We start from the raw sequence: 11,781 nt of genomic DNA, 5'->3' as shown, positions 1-11,781 counted from the left end.
ATTATTCATGTGATGAGGACATAAAACTGTTTACACAGTCACATTGTAGACATTCGCATTCCTTGTGGGGATGAAATGCAAGTCCCCATAAGGCAAATCATTACATTTTAGAATGAAGACTTGGTTTAAGGTCAGGATAAGGGTTATGATTAGATAACTAGAGTATTTCGGGTTAGTGTAAGGAAACTAATGTAAGTTCACCCTCTGTAAGGTTTACACCTTGTCAATTCTGCTAGCAAGCAAAAAAAAAAAGAACCCAGAGAGTAAAGAACCCAGAGGTAAGTTTTTATTAGTCTTTAAGAGGACAAAAGTAGATAACACATGTCAGACATTAGTGAAAATGGGAAAACTGTAGGATCCTGACACATAGCATAGCATAAACATGCGCAGCAAGCATTTTGCCACTAAATCAAATATCCTTATTTTAGTTTTAGGCTGTCTCTATGTTAAGCTAAAGCATTTTGACTATACTTAACTTGTGTTATACAGGAATGTGGAAAAGTCACAAAGATGCAGTATTACCTTTGCAAGTTCCTTAGCTTGCTAAGACATCGCTATTATTCGTGCATTAGTTTGCTGACAGCTAACTTTTCCTCAGTAGACATAATCCTTTGGCTTACCTAAAATAAATGTTTTTTTAGCTAGCTATAAACATTTTGTCAGCATTTCAGCTCTTTGTTGCACATTGTGGTTTGCGGCTGGGTGTGGTTTTCCGAGTATTGACATATTGCTACGTTTTTAAGGTTTCAGTTAGGGTTCTGAGCTTCGAATGGGATTTTTTTTTGCACTGACCTACAGATAAGGCTCTGAGGGAAGCTAAGGAGAGTGTCCTTTTTGTCTTGCCAAAAGGGTAAAGGGCAAGACCCATATGTGGTACGGACTAATTAATACACAGTATAATTAGTGTTAGGGTTAGGACGAGGGGTTACGCTGTCTAAATGAATGGAAGTCAATCCAATGTCCTAAAAAGGATAGTTGCGTAAACTAGCTCTGTGTGTGTGTGTGTGTGTGTGTGTGTGTGTGTGTGTGTGAGTGAGTGCGTGCGTGCGTGCGTGCGTGTGTGTGTGTGTGTGTGTGTGTGTGTGGACAAAAAAGACAGAGAGAAAACAAGAGAGATAGTTTCAGAGAGAGAGAGAGTGGGCAGAGGAAGCATGATGTGACTCAAAGTGAGAAATCCTCTCCACCTCAAACTAGATTATGCGTGGGCTTTCTCATGACTGGGGGTTCACCTGCTGAGGCCCTGCAAAATCAATAGATGAGAACTGGGCTGCTGTGCTGCTGAGGCAGCCATGAAGCAAAAGCCAAGTCCTCTTTCTTGTCTTTTAAAATGAGATGAAAGAGGGGAGGCAAGAAAGCAAGCCAGAAGAAAGTAAGGAAAAATGTATAGAAAGCAAGCTGGCAGCGGGTTGTGGGTGATGAGGTCACGGTTTATGTTGTCTGCACAAACATGAAAGGCCTTCTTTTGCTGCAAAGGGTTGGCTAATGTTGACCTTTAAGCGCTTTGCTCAAAGCAATTACCAGCCGTTTCAAAGCATTCATAAGGTATGGTGTCTAGCTCATTCAGGATGAAATATTATTACTGAAGTGTGGGAAAAAAACATCCTGAAGAAATAACAACAAGTGAGGGCTATTTGGTATCTGCTTGCAGATGTGATATCGAGATTTCTGTTTCACAATCCCCTTTTTTTGCTTGTGTGTTTCCACGCTATAAAGCAACGGTTTCCCGCCCTCACTACGCCAGGCAAAGCGCCAAAGCCATCAGGCAGTCATACGCCTACCATCAGCTGAGGAGTTGCACAGCAGTCTCATTTCTAATTATACACCCAACAACAGAGAGCGAAGGAGAGAGTGTGTGGAATATGGAGAGAGGAAGAGGAGTGTGATTACAAATGGAAGAGAGGCTGAGAGTGCTACTCAGCAGCAAACACAGGGTGGACAAGTTCAGATGGGAGAGATTGAAAGAGAGAGAGAGAGAGAGAGAGAGAGAGAGAGAAAGAAAAGTAAGAGAGGAAGAGACATCAAATCTGTCTGAGAAAGGTTAACAGGACTGACTGACTGAGTAGAGTGGGAGTGTAAAATGTAAAAGCAAGTAGGAGGGAGGAGAGAGAGAGGAGGAGGAGGAGAAGAGAAAGGGAGGAGAGCGTGTCTGACAGACAGTCTGTTGAGCTTGTCTGGATGCTTCTGATCATTCTGCTCTGCTTTTGCCTTTTTACCTGCAGCCTGGGAGGGGACACAAGCCAGACAGGTGTGTGAGGAGCGTCTGTGAACATGGATTCATGAAGATGGGTCACACAGAGAGACGGATATATGCTTGGATGGATGGAGGGACGCGTAAGTAAGTCTCCAACATTCTCTGAAGATCTTGATTTATGTAGAATGTAGTTGCCTGTAAATCCACCAACAGAGCCAGTTACGCATTAGTTTAAGTCTGAGTGCACGTTTGAGGAACTCTTTGTGGGATTCAGCAGAGGTGACATTTGGTTGTGTTGCACTAGAGCTCCATAAATAGATACATCAAGCTGACTAAGTGCAATATTGTCACTACTGATATGCAAATAATTCCGTCGTCAGTGCAGATTATGATTATCACAATGACACACTAAACACTGCTGTGTATACAGTACATTTCCATAGATGAGCCACCTGTGGTGAACTCATTGCCTCATAAGGTTGTTCAGCCTAGATAACATTACAGTATAGGGCTGTTTGGTGATATGAAGATATATATAGGGGGAAAAAATTATATAAATATATATATATATTTTTTTTTTATTTTTTTTTTATTATTATTATTATTATTATTATTTTATTTATTTTTTTTAATTAGGTCATATATATTTTAGATTTAGATTTTTTTAACTGTGTTTTTTGTTCTGATCCTTGGACGCAAAGCTGGAGTAAATCACAAAGGGTGCTGTTTTGCTAACATGAAGTATGGAATATACACAAAGTTTATTAAAAGCAAAATTCAAGCACTTTTCAGGCGCACCGAAACGTAAAATGTCCAAAGCCTTTGTCAACACATATAAATTGTTACTATAAATATATTTGCGAAAAATTGCAGGGGAAAAAAAGCTGATGGGCGCTAAAGTTTTCACTGATGAGATAGCTTCACTTCAAATATTAAAACATTTTTGGTTTACTTGAGTGATTGTGTAAATGAGGCACCAGATTAGGCTGCAAAAGTTCCTCTTTAGCGTCAGTTTAGAACATGTCAGGGAACATGTAATATGTAGTTGCTAATTAAAATAAACTTCCTTGTTCACCAGAAACATTTAACTTTAGGCAATAACAGCACTGCACTTACATTACATCAGTAACTCTAAGCTTCAAATCTCATACAAACGCCAAGGAGTGTCGGTATCTGATGAGTTGGAAGGGAGAAGGGACTGCAAATTGAAATATATTAAAACATAAAGGTTAGCAGTTGTTTTTTAACTGTTCATATAATTTCCTATGAAAAGTAATGCACTGCAATTCGAAGGTATCCCATAAAATTTGGTCCGCTGAAGAAAAACCGTAATGTTAACAGCCACTTAGTTTGCCTATCAGGTCGGTTGAAAACAAACCCTGGACTTTCAACCAGGAGACTGGTGTTTATGACCTTTTGTTGGAATTTTTTCCCTTTTTTCCAACCATGGGAGAGTGGTTGGTGCCTCAACTATTTTCCAACATTAACAATGTATTTAAAATAACAATCATGATGTCATGTTCTGAAGAAAAAATATAAACCTTATTTTGAAAACACCAAAAAATATGCTTTATTGTGTTATATATATTTATATCGTTGTCAGGATATGAAATGACCTATATTGTGGATTTTTTTTTCACACCGCCCAGCCCTCTTTGTGTCATGATGTAATCATGTCTGGGCATTGGTCACTGCAGCTCACACGTCAAAGCTTTTTGAATGAATTTACATTTTCACTGCAGCTGACAAATACTTATCTATGTATGTGTCATGGTATACTGCTGATTGCTCGCACAGGAATGTCAGTGTGAGGGTGTTGTCTGATCCCACACACACACACACACACACACACATAATAAAGAAACAACTCATATCAGAGACATGCCTGTCGGGCAGAGTGAAAGAGGTCCATTCAGCGGCGGTGCTCAGCTATGATGATGACATAATACAGAGCATTGAGATGAGCTTTGCATTGACAGGCTGTAAAAGTCCTGCACTGCTCTTCACCTCCCTGCATCACTTTGTATAAATGATGTGTCTGCAGAGTCTTTGAATAGGCGAGAAACTGTTGTGTGGCCACAAGGTGCTTATATTTAGCCCCCTTCAGTGAACTGACTCACTATTGTGCATGCATGTAAGGAGGATGATGGGGTTTCAATAGCTTGAGGTGTTGGAGATCACTGCAGTCCCATGAGAAAAGATGCAGGGTTTAACATCCTGCATGTACTAAATCACTGAATAAATTAAAATCTTAACCTTATGATAAATCTAACCTACATAATGTTACAGCCCCAACCTTTTACTTACATTGTTCTCACCGTGTTCGTTTTTTCACAACCACACTCTCCAGAACAGTGCTTTGTAACCATAGTAACTTTTTTCTTTTTCCTTTTCTTTTTTTTGCAAAGGAAATGTTAGATGTCCATCAAACTAAACCCCTTCAGTATAGCAATTGAGATTGGAAAACCAAAATCCATGCATTTTTACTCCTTCAGTACAAATGTGTTATTTACAGTTTTTCTCAGTCACTTTGGTGCATTTCTCACATCACTATTGACATTTACACAACAGTTAGTTCAACCTCCACAACATTTAGTCATTTCTGCACATCATAGTAGCAGTTTCTCATTCCTTACAACAAATTACAAATGATTTTGGACATGCATCCATTACTTTCATACAACTCTCTGCTGTTTTATAACATTATGATTTGCTTATGTCATGTCAGTCAAAATTAACTATACTTGTGAATGCTGAATAGTCATTCCATATAAAACTAATAATCCCCATTTAATTTCTTGAGTCATCACATACAAAAATGTTGAACTAGTTGTCAAAATCTGTCAAGCAAATTTTATACATTTTTAAAATCCTTTTTTCCCCTAAAAAATGTCTCCTAAATTGAACAATTTCTCAGGTGATCCTCAGATTTCACTGATGAGAAGGGCTGTGTGAAGCATTAGTTGCAACCAATGATAAGCCACTTCTCTACAATCACTCAGAGCTAAATCCCATGAACCCATAAACACTTTAAAAGCATATATGAATGAAACAGGACATAGTGTGGACCATTTCTACAATACTGTGACACAGAAATGAAAGCTCAGCCTCGTGGAAGTGGGGTGAGGGTGTGGGGGGGAAGGGGATGACATGTGATGACATCACAGCAGAGTCCTGCAGAGGGTGGATTCGCCAATCAAGGAGATGCTTTCCTCGCTGCATTGGATGATATTGGCAGTGATGTAGATGAAACTATATGGCCAGACAGAGAGGAACATCTGGATGTGCATGCATGATTTACAGTACTATGTATGTTGCATGTTCAGTTCCAATATATACTGCAATATTGTTTACAGTTGTGCACAGCTCTACCCAAAGGGAGTTTATGTTTGTTGTAAATAAGGGTGTATTTTTTTTCTATTGCACAATGCTGTGAACAAAATAGAATTGCAAAGAGCATATGCAGTAAAAATGCGAAACATACGTATTCACTGTCTTGTACTCAGTTACTCAGTACTCAGCATATAGAGCTGTCTTGAGCATTTTCAGGTCGTGTCACCAAGATCTGACTTTTTTGTATTGGAAAACATTTATAGAGTACCTGTCATAATGAAAACATGACAGAGACATTTGACTATCTTGTTCATAAACAATGGTGTCAGGGCTTTTCATCTTGATGACACTGATTGAGCAAGTATTGACATGAATACTTGCTTTTGAGGAATGAGCTATCCTTTTTGAGCAAGTGACACGCTTTTTCAGGTTATCAACTAGGTTTTGCAGCTTGTACTAATTGTTTTGAGAAATGCATTAACTGTTGTGCAAATGTAACAAGTGATGTGAGAAATGCACCAAAGCGACTGAGAAAAACTGTTGTATTTGTATATTTCTGCATACTGGGGTCCCTAAATAGTCTTGGAATTGCATAAAACTGAGACACTTTTGGATTCAATTGGCCCAATTCTGTGTGATGATGTTAGTCCCCCATAATAGTCATTTCTTTGTTATGAGAGCATTTGACCTCCCTGTATAAAATTACCTGTTGTGACCTCTAGGATATTCACAGCCTGACAGCCAACTTTACAACCACAAACTACCTAGAGACCTAGAGCATTCAGAGGATGGCTGACACTCCTACCTACATTGACAAGAAGCAACTCAACAGTTTTCCAATTCTTGCCAAAATCTCCAAGATGGGCAAAGCTTTTGATACTAGATCAATGCAATAGTTTTGTTCCACAAGTTCTGAATGTCTTAATGTGTAATTTTGGAGGTATTTTTGACCATTTTTATGAATTCTTGACTTGTAAAAAATGGTTGAATTTAGCACCAAATCTGTGTAACAAATGGTATAAATCCCAAAAATGCTGCAGCAATTTATGAGACATAACATGGGAATGACCCTCATCTATTGCCATCATAATATTCTAAGCCCTTATACCTCTAAACTTTTAACATTTAAATAACCGCCTAATTACGGAAAACACATTGTTGATGGATAGATAGATAGATAGATAGATAGATAGATAGATAGATAGATAGATAGATAGATAGATAGATAGATAGATAGATAGATAGATAGATAGATAGATAGATAGATAGATAGATAGATAGATAGATAGATAGATAGCTTTCAGATGGTGCCTACCTATATCTACTGTTGACCTGCTGTTCACCTGCTGTTTAAGGGTTAAAAAAGACTAGGTGACAGACAGAGAGAGAGAGAGTCTGAATAGAGTAGGCAATATCTCCGGCTTGACGCCTTGTTTGTGAAGATATTAAGTGCACTGATATTTGTTTCTTTTACTTTTCAGCTCGTGACGACCTTGGACCTAACTATCCTCAAGCTTGCCAAGATACTGGAGTCTGTGTCACATGACCACAACACCTCCTCAGCTTCTGCAGGAGGACATGCAGTGCTGGTGCGAGTGAAAGGCAGAGTGAGCCAATGAGCTTCACACCAACCCCAGCTCTAGTCCCAGACAGGGACAGACTCCCACTAAAAAAGAGGGACCAAAGGCCGAGCTCGCCGCTGCCACAGCAGCAGCAGCAGCAGTGTGATGCTGCAACATTCAAGGCGCCCTACCCTTACAAGAGCCACAGTGAGTTTAAGACAAAGCACACAGGCCCATTCCAGCCCGTACCAAGACGAGTTCCTGCTCTGTATCAGCCCTGGATGCACTCAACCACCAGGTCCAAACCTCACGACCTCTCTGCATTCAGGGATCATCACGGCTGGGCGGACTGGAGAGGGTTCAACCCCCTGCACCCTGGATGGGTCTTTTCTCACCACAACCACTTGACTGGCACCCCTGCACTCCACCTGGGCCATCCACACCACCCCTCCAGATTCAGCCCAGTCTCCCTGGTCCCCGAGGGTTTCCAAAGGGTGGGAGGAGGGTATGGCTGGGAGCAGCTCAAGACATTAAGGGACAGGAGTTTAAGCACAGACAGACAGAGCAATGGGAGGAATAAGGGACCATATATGAGGAGAAGAGACAAAAAAGAGCATTTTCCCAGGGTTGAAAAAGCAAGTCCTCCATCATTGAGCACATGCCTACCTCTCTCTCCACATGAAGACCTTACACAGCAATGTGATGTGTTGCACAAATCAGCAAAAGCTGTCAAACATCACACTTCTGGACATTCCTTCATAAGAGGAATTTCCCCTGATGTAAACTCAAGCAGAACCTTAGTTAAGGATGATGCACCAAGATCTTCTACTCTCCCCTCTCCTGCTTCCTCTTCCTCCTCCTCTCCAAACCATTTCCCCTGGCTGCTCCCTCACTTCGTGGCAGGCTCTCTGATCGAGCTCAGGGACGGGCGGCTCAGGAGGGTGGAACACCTACAGACGGAGGACTTCCTGCTGGGATCACTGGCGTGTCCAGACCTGCGCCTGAGCTGCTGCACGGTGCAGAACATCTCACCTTCAGCCTCCTCCTCCTCCATCTCACGCCTCCTCATCTTGCTTCACGACCAGCAGTCTCAGGTGAAGGATAATCGCTTGTAGTATTCACCATTCACAGCAGACCCATCACACTATTTTTCTTACATAGCTTATCTACCAAATATTGCATTCTGGTCATATGGGAGATGATCTTTAAACTTGACTTTTAAATACCACTGACTGAATGGTGTTAAGATACATAGGCTGTATTGGCAGAAATGGAATATAATGTTTATGTTGCCCTCGGTGTAAAATCACATGAAACTAAGAGGCACACCTGAGCTGTTTGGTCCGTTTGAAACAAACTCGTTTGAAACAAAACTCAGGAAGACTGTTTAGTTAGGTATTTGCAGACCAAAGAACGGAACCCTGGTCCGCTAAAAAATGTGGGTCTCTGTTTACTCCCAAGTGAACTCCAGAGTTCGGTTCACTGCATGTGAGAACGCATTCCGAACCAAAGGAAGGAAGCACACCAAAACACAACGCATTCTGGGTTGAATTCTGGCGAAAATGTGAGAATCAACACCAGGCAAGGTAGAAGCAGGCCCTTATCCAAATATGGTGATAATAAAGTGTGAATGCAAATCAAACCACATGAAAAATGCAACAATGTTGCAACTTCACCACTGAATCACATCAAGTCCACCAGACTTTATATGTGAATGATTGTGTTCTTGTATAGAATGAGTCCTTAATGCCTACATAGGGAGGGGGTCCTATTCCATGGAGCCTGCCATGTTGCACCAGAGAATAAAATATAAATCCATAAAATATAAGATCTCTATACATCTCTAAGTATCTCAAAAATAATTAGAAACCTCCATACAATGACTTACTTATGTTAAAATAATGCCTTAGCATCTAAAAAAATACTCTGAATCTCAAAATAATGACTAACAGTAAATGACCTAATATCCAAAATAAGAAACTTTCTCAAATGACAATAATTCATTATTTAAAGATAGTTTCTCATTATGAGGACATATATATTATTTTTTCCATCACATTGGTGGAAATGGGCTTCCATATCAAATAATTAAACAGGTTTCTCTCACTATATTGCTATTGGATTGCTACAGGAATCCAGTACAAATGGAGTCTCCACATTGGAATAGTAGCACCCCCTAGTGAACAAGTGAGTCAGCTGCATTTGTGTGTCTAATCTTCCTGTATATATGTAACATCCTCCTCCAGGAGCTGGTGGATGTCTACGTGGAGTACCCGTTCTTTGTGCGTGGGAGAGGCTGGTCCTCCTGCAGCCCTCAGAGGACGGCTCGTCTCTGTGGCCTGCACTGCCGTCAGCTCAGTGTGGGGGACATCTGCCTGGCTCTCACCCCTATCTCACCCCCACAGCCTGCACCATCAGCCACCCTGGAGCCTAACACCTCACCCAGTAAGTCAGTGGGAGGGTGTGAATCCATAAGGCCACCACCACCCCGGGGTCCCACAGGACAAGAGCGGCTAGCAGGGGGAGGGAAGAAGGAGGCAGAGGCGGTCCGCAGGAGACACTATTCAGCCCCTGAGCTGAGAGGGCCAGGGACTAACTGCATGTAGTGAGGAGGGACAGGAAAGCATGTCAATCTCTTTAAGCTCGGCTATATTCAGCTTATATTTGCTGTCTTTCTACCTCCTGAATTATATTTCTGTGCTTCACTGTTGTTTTTTAATTGTATCAAAGGAGTAAAAGCTAAAGAGGAAGATAAGATGAACTCTCAGGATTTCTCCAGAGGTAACTTATATTTGCATATATGTCAAATCAGGGGTCAAACACTGGCTATATGAGCTGAGTTAAACATGACATTTTAAAAGTCAAAGTCAAATGATTACACAGAATTCAGATCTTATGCATGTGAAAGTAAAAGTGGAGAACCAAAGTGTACATCTATGTTTCCACCGGGAGCAGCTTAGTGACTGTGAATCTGAGAAAAACTCTTGTTTAGGTTCTAAAGTGTGTTTCAAAGAAAGCTGATATATTTTCAAGCAGTTCTGACAAATCAACCCATGTTCCTTGAGAAGCACAGAAAAATACTCCCTCAGGTCCTTCACTGCTGATCACATCATTTAAACTTAAATCTCTTCTGTCAAATATTATGTAACACTTTAAGATTATTTAATTCCCAAATCCTACATATCCTTAATGCCAGAAATGTTTCTGTTAATATAGCCCTCAGTTTGAGAGGGAAGTCTCACATTGACAATCGACACCTCCAAGTTTTACGCTTCTACCTCTATTTTCTATTTAAGCTGACAGATGCATATAATGTGTGTTTTTAACAGTGTGGGCTGTGTAATATGTAATATGCTACGTTGGAAGCTCTCAGCTTCTCAGTGAATGTCAGTGTGAATGCCTTTATTTGCCTGGTTGTTACAGTATACAGTATAACTGCTTTGCTTTTGTACTGACGCTCTTTTTCTGTCTCATTGCTGAATGGAGAAGCTGCCATTCAAAGTACTTTAAAAGCACAATGTGTGATTTGGTGTACAGTGCAATATGTAGGCACTGCAATGTGATTTCCTCCTGAGTAAACATATATATACAAACAATTAAAGGTCCCATATTGTCAAGTGAGATTTCAGTGTTTGCTTTCATTATTAAGCAGGTCGAGGTTTAATATAAATACTGTGAATATATCAAAATGTTTAAACTATGGCAAAAATGAACCCAGCCTGTATTCAGAAACTGTCCTTGAAACGAGCAGGAAGCAAGACTTCCATAAGGTTGTGATGTTACAGCTATACGACATATAGGTTGTTTGCATTCACATTGTCATTTTGATGTGCAAAATTCAGGAGGGCAGGAAAATATGATGTATGACATCATACATTATACTTATTGGGATTCTGTGTTGAACATGAACACTTATAGTGATATTCTATGCTACAGTGTAGTTTGAAGCCGTGTTTCCATTAAAGTTGAAGCGAATTTTGAAGCAAAATTTTGAAATGTTGCATTAAAGAGAATGCAAATATGGAACGCTTCCATCAGCTGGTTTAGAGAGAATAAACAAAGCTGCATGAACATACTTTCGTCAGCAGATGTAATGAGTTTCTGTAGGCTCATCCGTCAGTAAACAGTAGAAGAAGTAGAGAATGCGCGAGAGAGTAAACTGTAGAAGAACAACAGGGGAAAACCAACAGCAAAAACAACTTTGGCCACCCATGAGAGAAAATGGAGAGAAGAATTAGATTTGATTGGGCAACTTGTCATTGTTCTTTCATGTTAGAGCAGAAAAAGCTAATCAGTCATGTGAGTTAAATGTTCGCTACGTCAGAATTTATTAAGAAAAAGCATTTCCATCTCCTGTTTAGCATATTAACTATTTATCGAAAAACTACTGACCAATCAGAACAGACTGGGCTTTTTCACATTGAGTGTTTCACGTTGAATACAGCTATGTATAATCAGACATTGTGATAAAAGTGTTTTTCAAACATTTTCTAGTAGGAAACCAAAATACAACAATGAATGGAAAATAAAAATGGGAAGAACGAGTCCCCTTTAAATTGGAAATATGTGAAATAAAGATCATCTGGACTCAACTATAGTATATGATGTCTTTACAGTTTTCTCACATTTAAATAAATACTTGAAAATAAGAACCTACTACAAGGTGTGAAGTCACTGTAAGGAATATTACTGTGG

The 11,781-nt window shown here is 40.1% G+C and overlaps 1 protein-coding gene across 1 annotated transcript; it reads left to right on the top strand.

Annotated features, from left to right (window-relative positions):
* Positions 1-2,191: 2,191 nt before the first annotated feature.
* LOC131962791 (uncharacterized) lies at positions 2,192-9,692 on the top strand. The gene is made up of 3 exons (XM_059327873.1): positions 2,192-2,331; positions 7,006-8,180; positions 9,333-9,692. The coding sequence occupies exons 2-3, from the start codon at positions 7,140-7,142 to the stop codon at positions 9,690-9,692; spliced, it is 1,401 nt and encodes a 466-aa protein (XP_059183856.1). The 5' UTR covers positions 2,192-2,331; positions 7,006-7,139.
* Positions 9,693-11,781: the final 2,089 nt, after the last annotated feature.

This window comes from Centropristis striata, chromosome 3 (assembly GCF_030273125.1).
Source record: "Centropristis striata isolate RG_2023a ecotype Rhode Island chromosome 3, C.striata_1.0, whole genome shotgun sequence".
Classification (NCBI taxonomy): Eukaryota; Metazoa; Chordata; class Actinopteri; order Perciformes; family Serranidae; genus Centropristis; species Centropristis striata.
This window is presented reverse-complemented; position numbering and strand designations above follow the sequence as displayed.

Coding starts and splice junctions, on each gene's coding strand:
- LOC131962791 (XM_059327873.1), top strand. CDS start 7,140: ATGAGCTTCACACCAACCCCAGCTCTAGTCCCAGACAGGGACAGACTC. Junction 8,181..9,332: donor TTCACGACCAGCAGTCTCAG/GTGAAGGATAAT, acceptor ATCCTCCTCCAG/GAGCTGGTGGATGTCTACGT.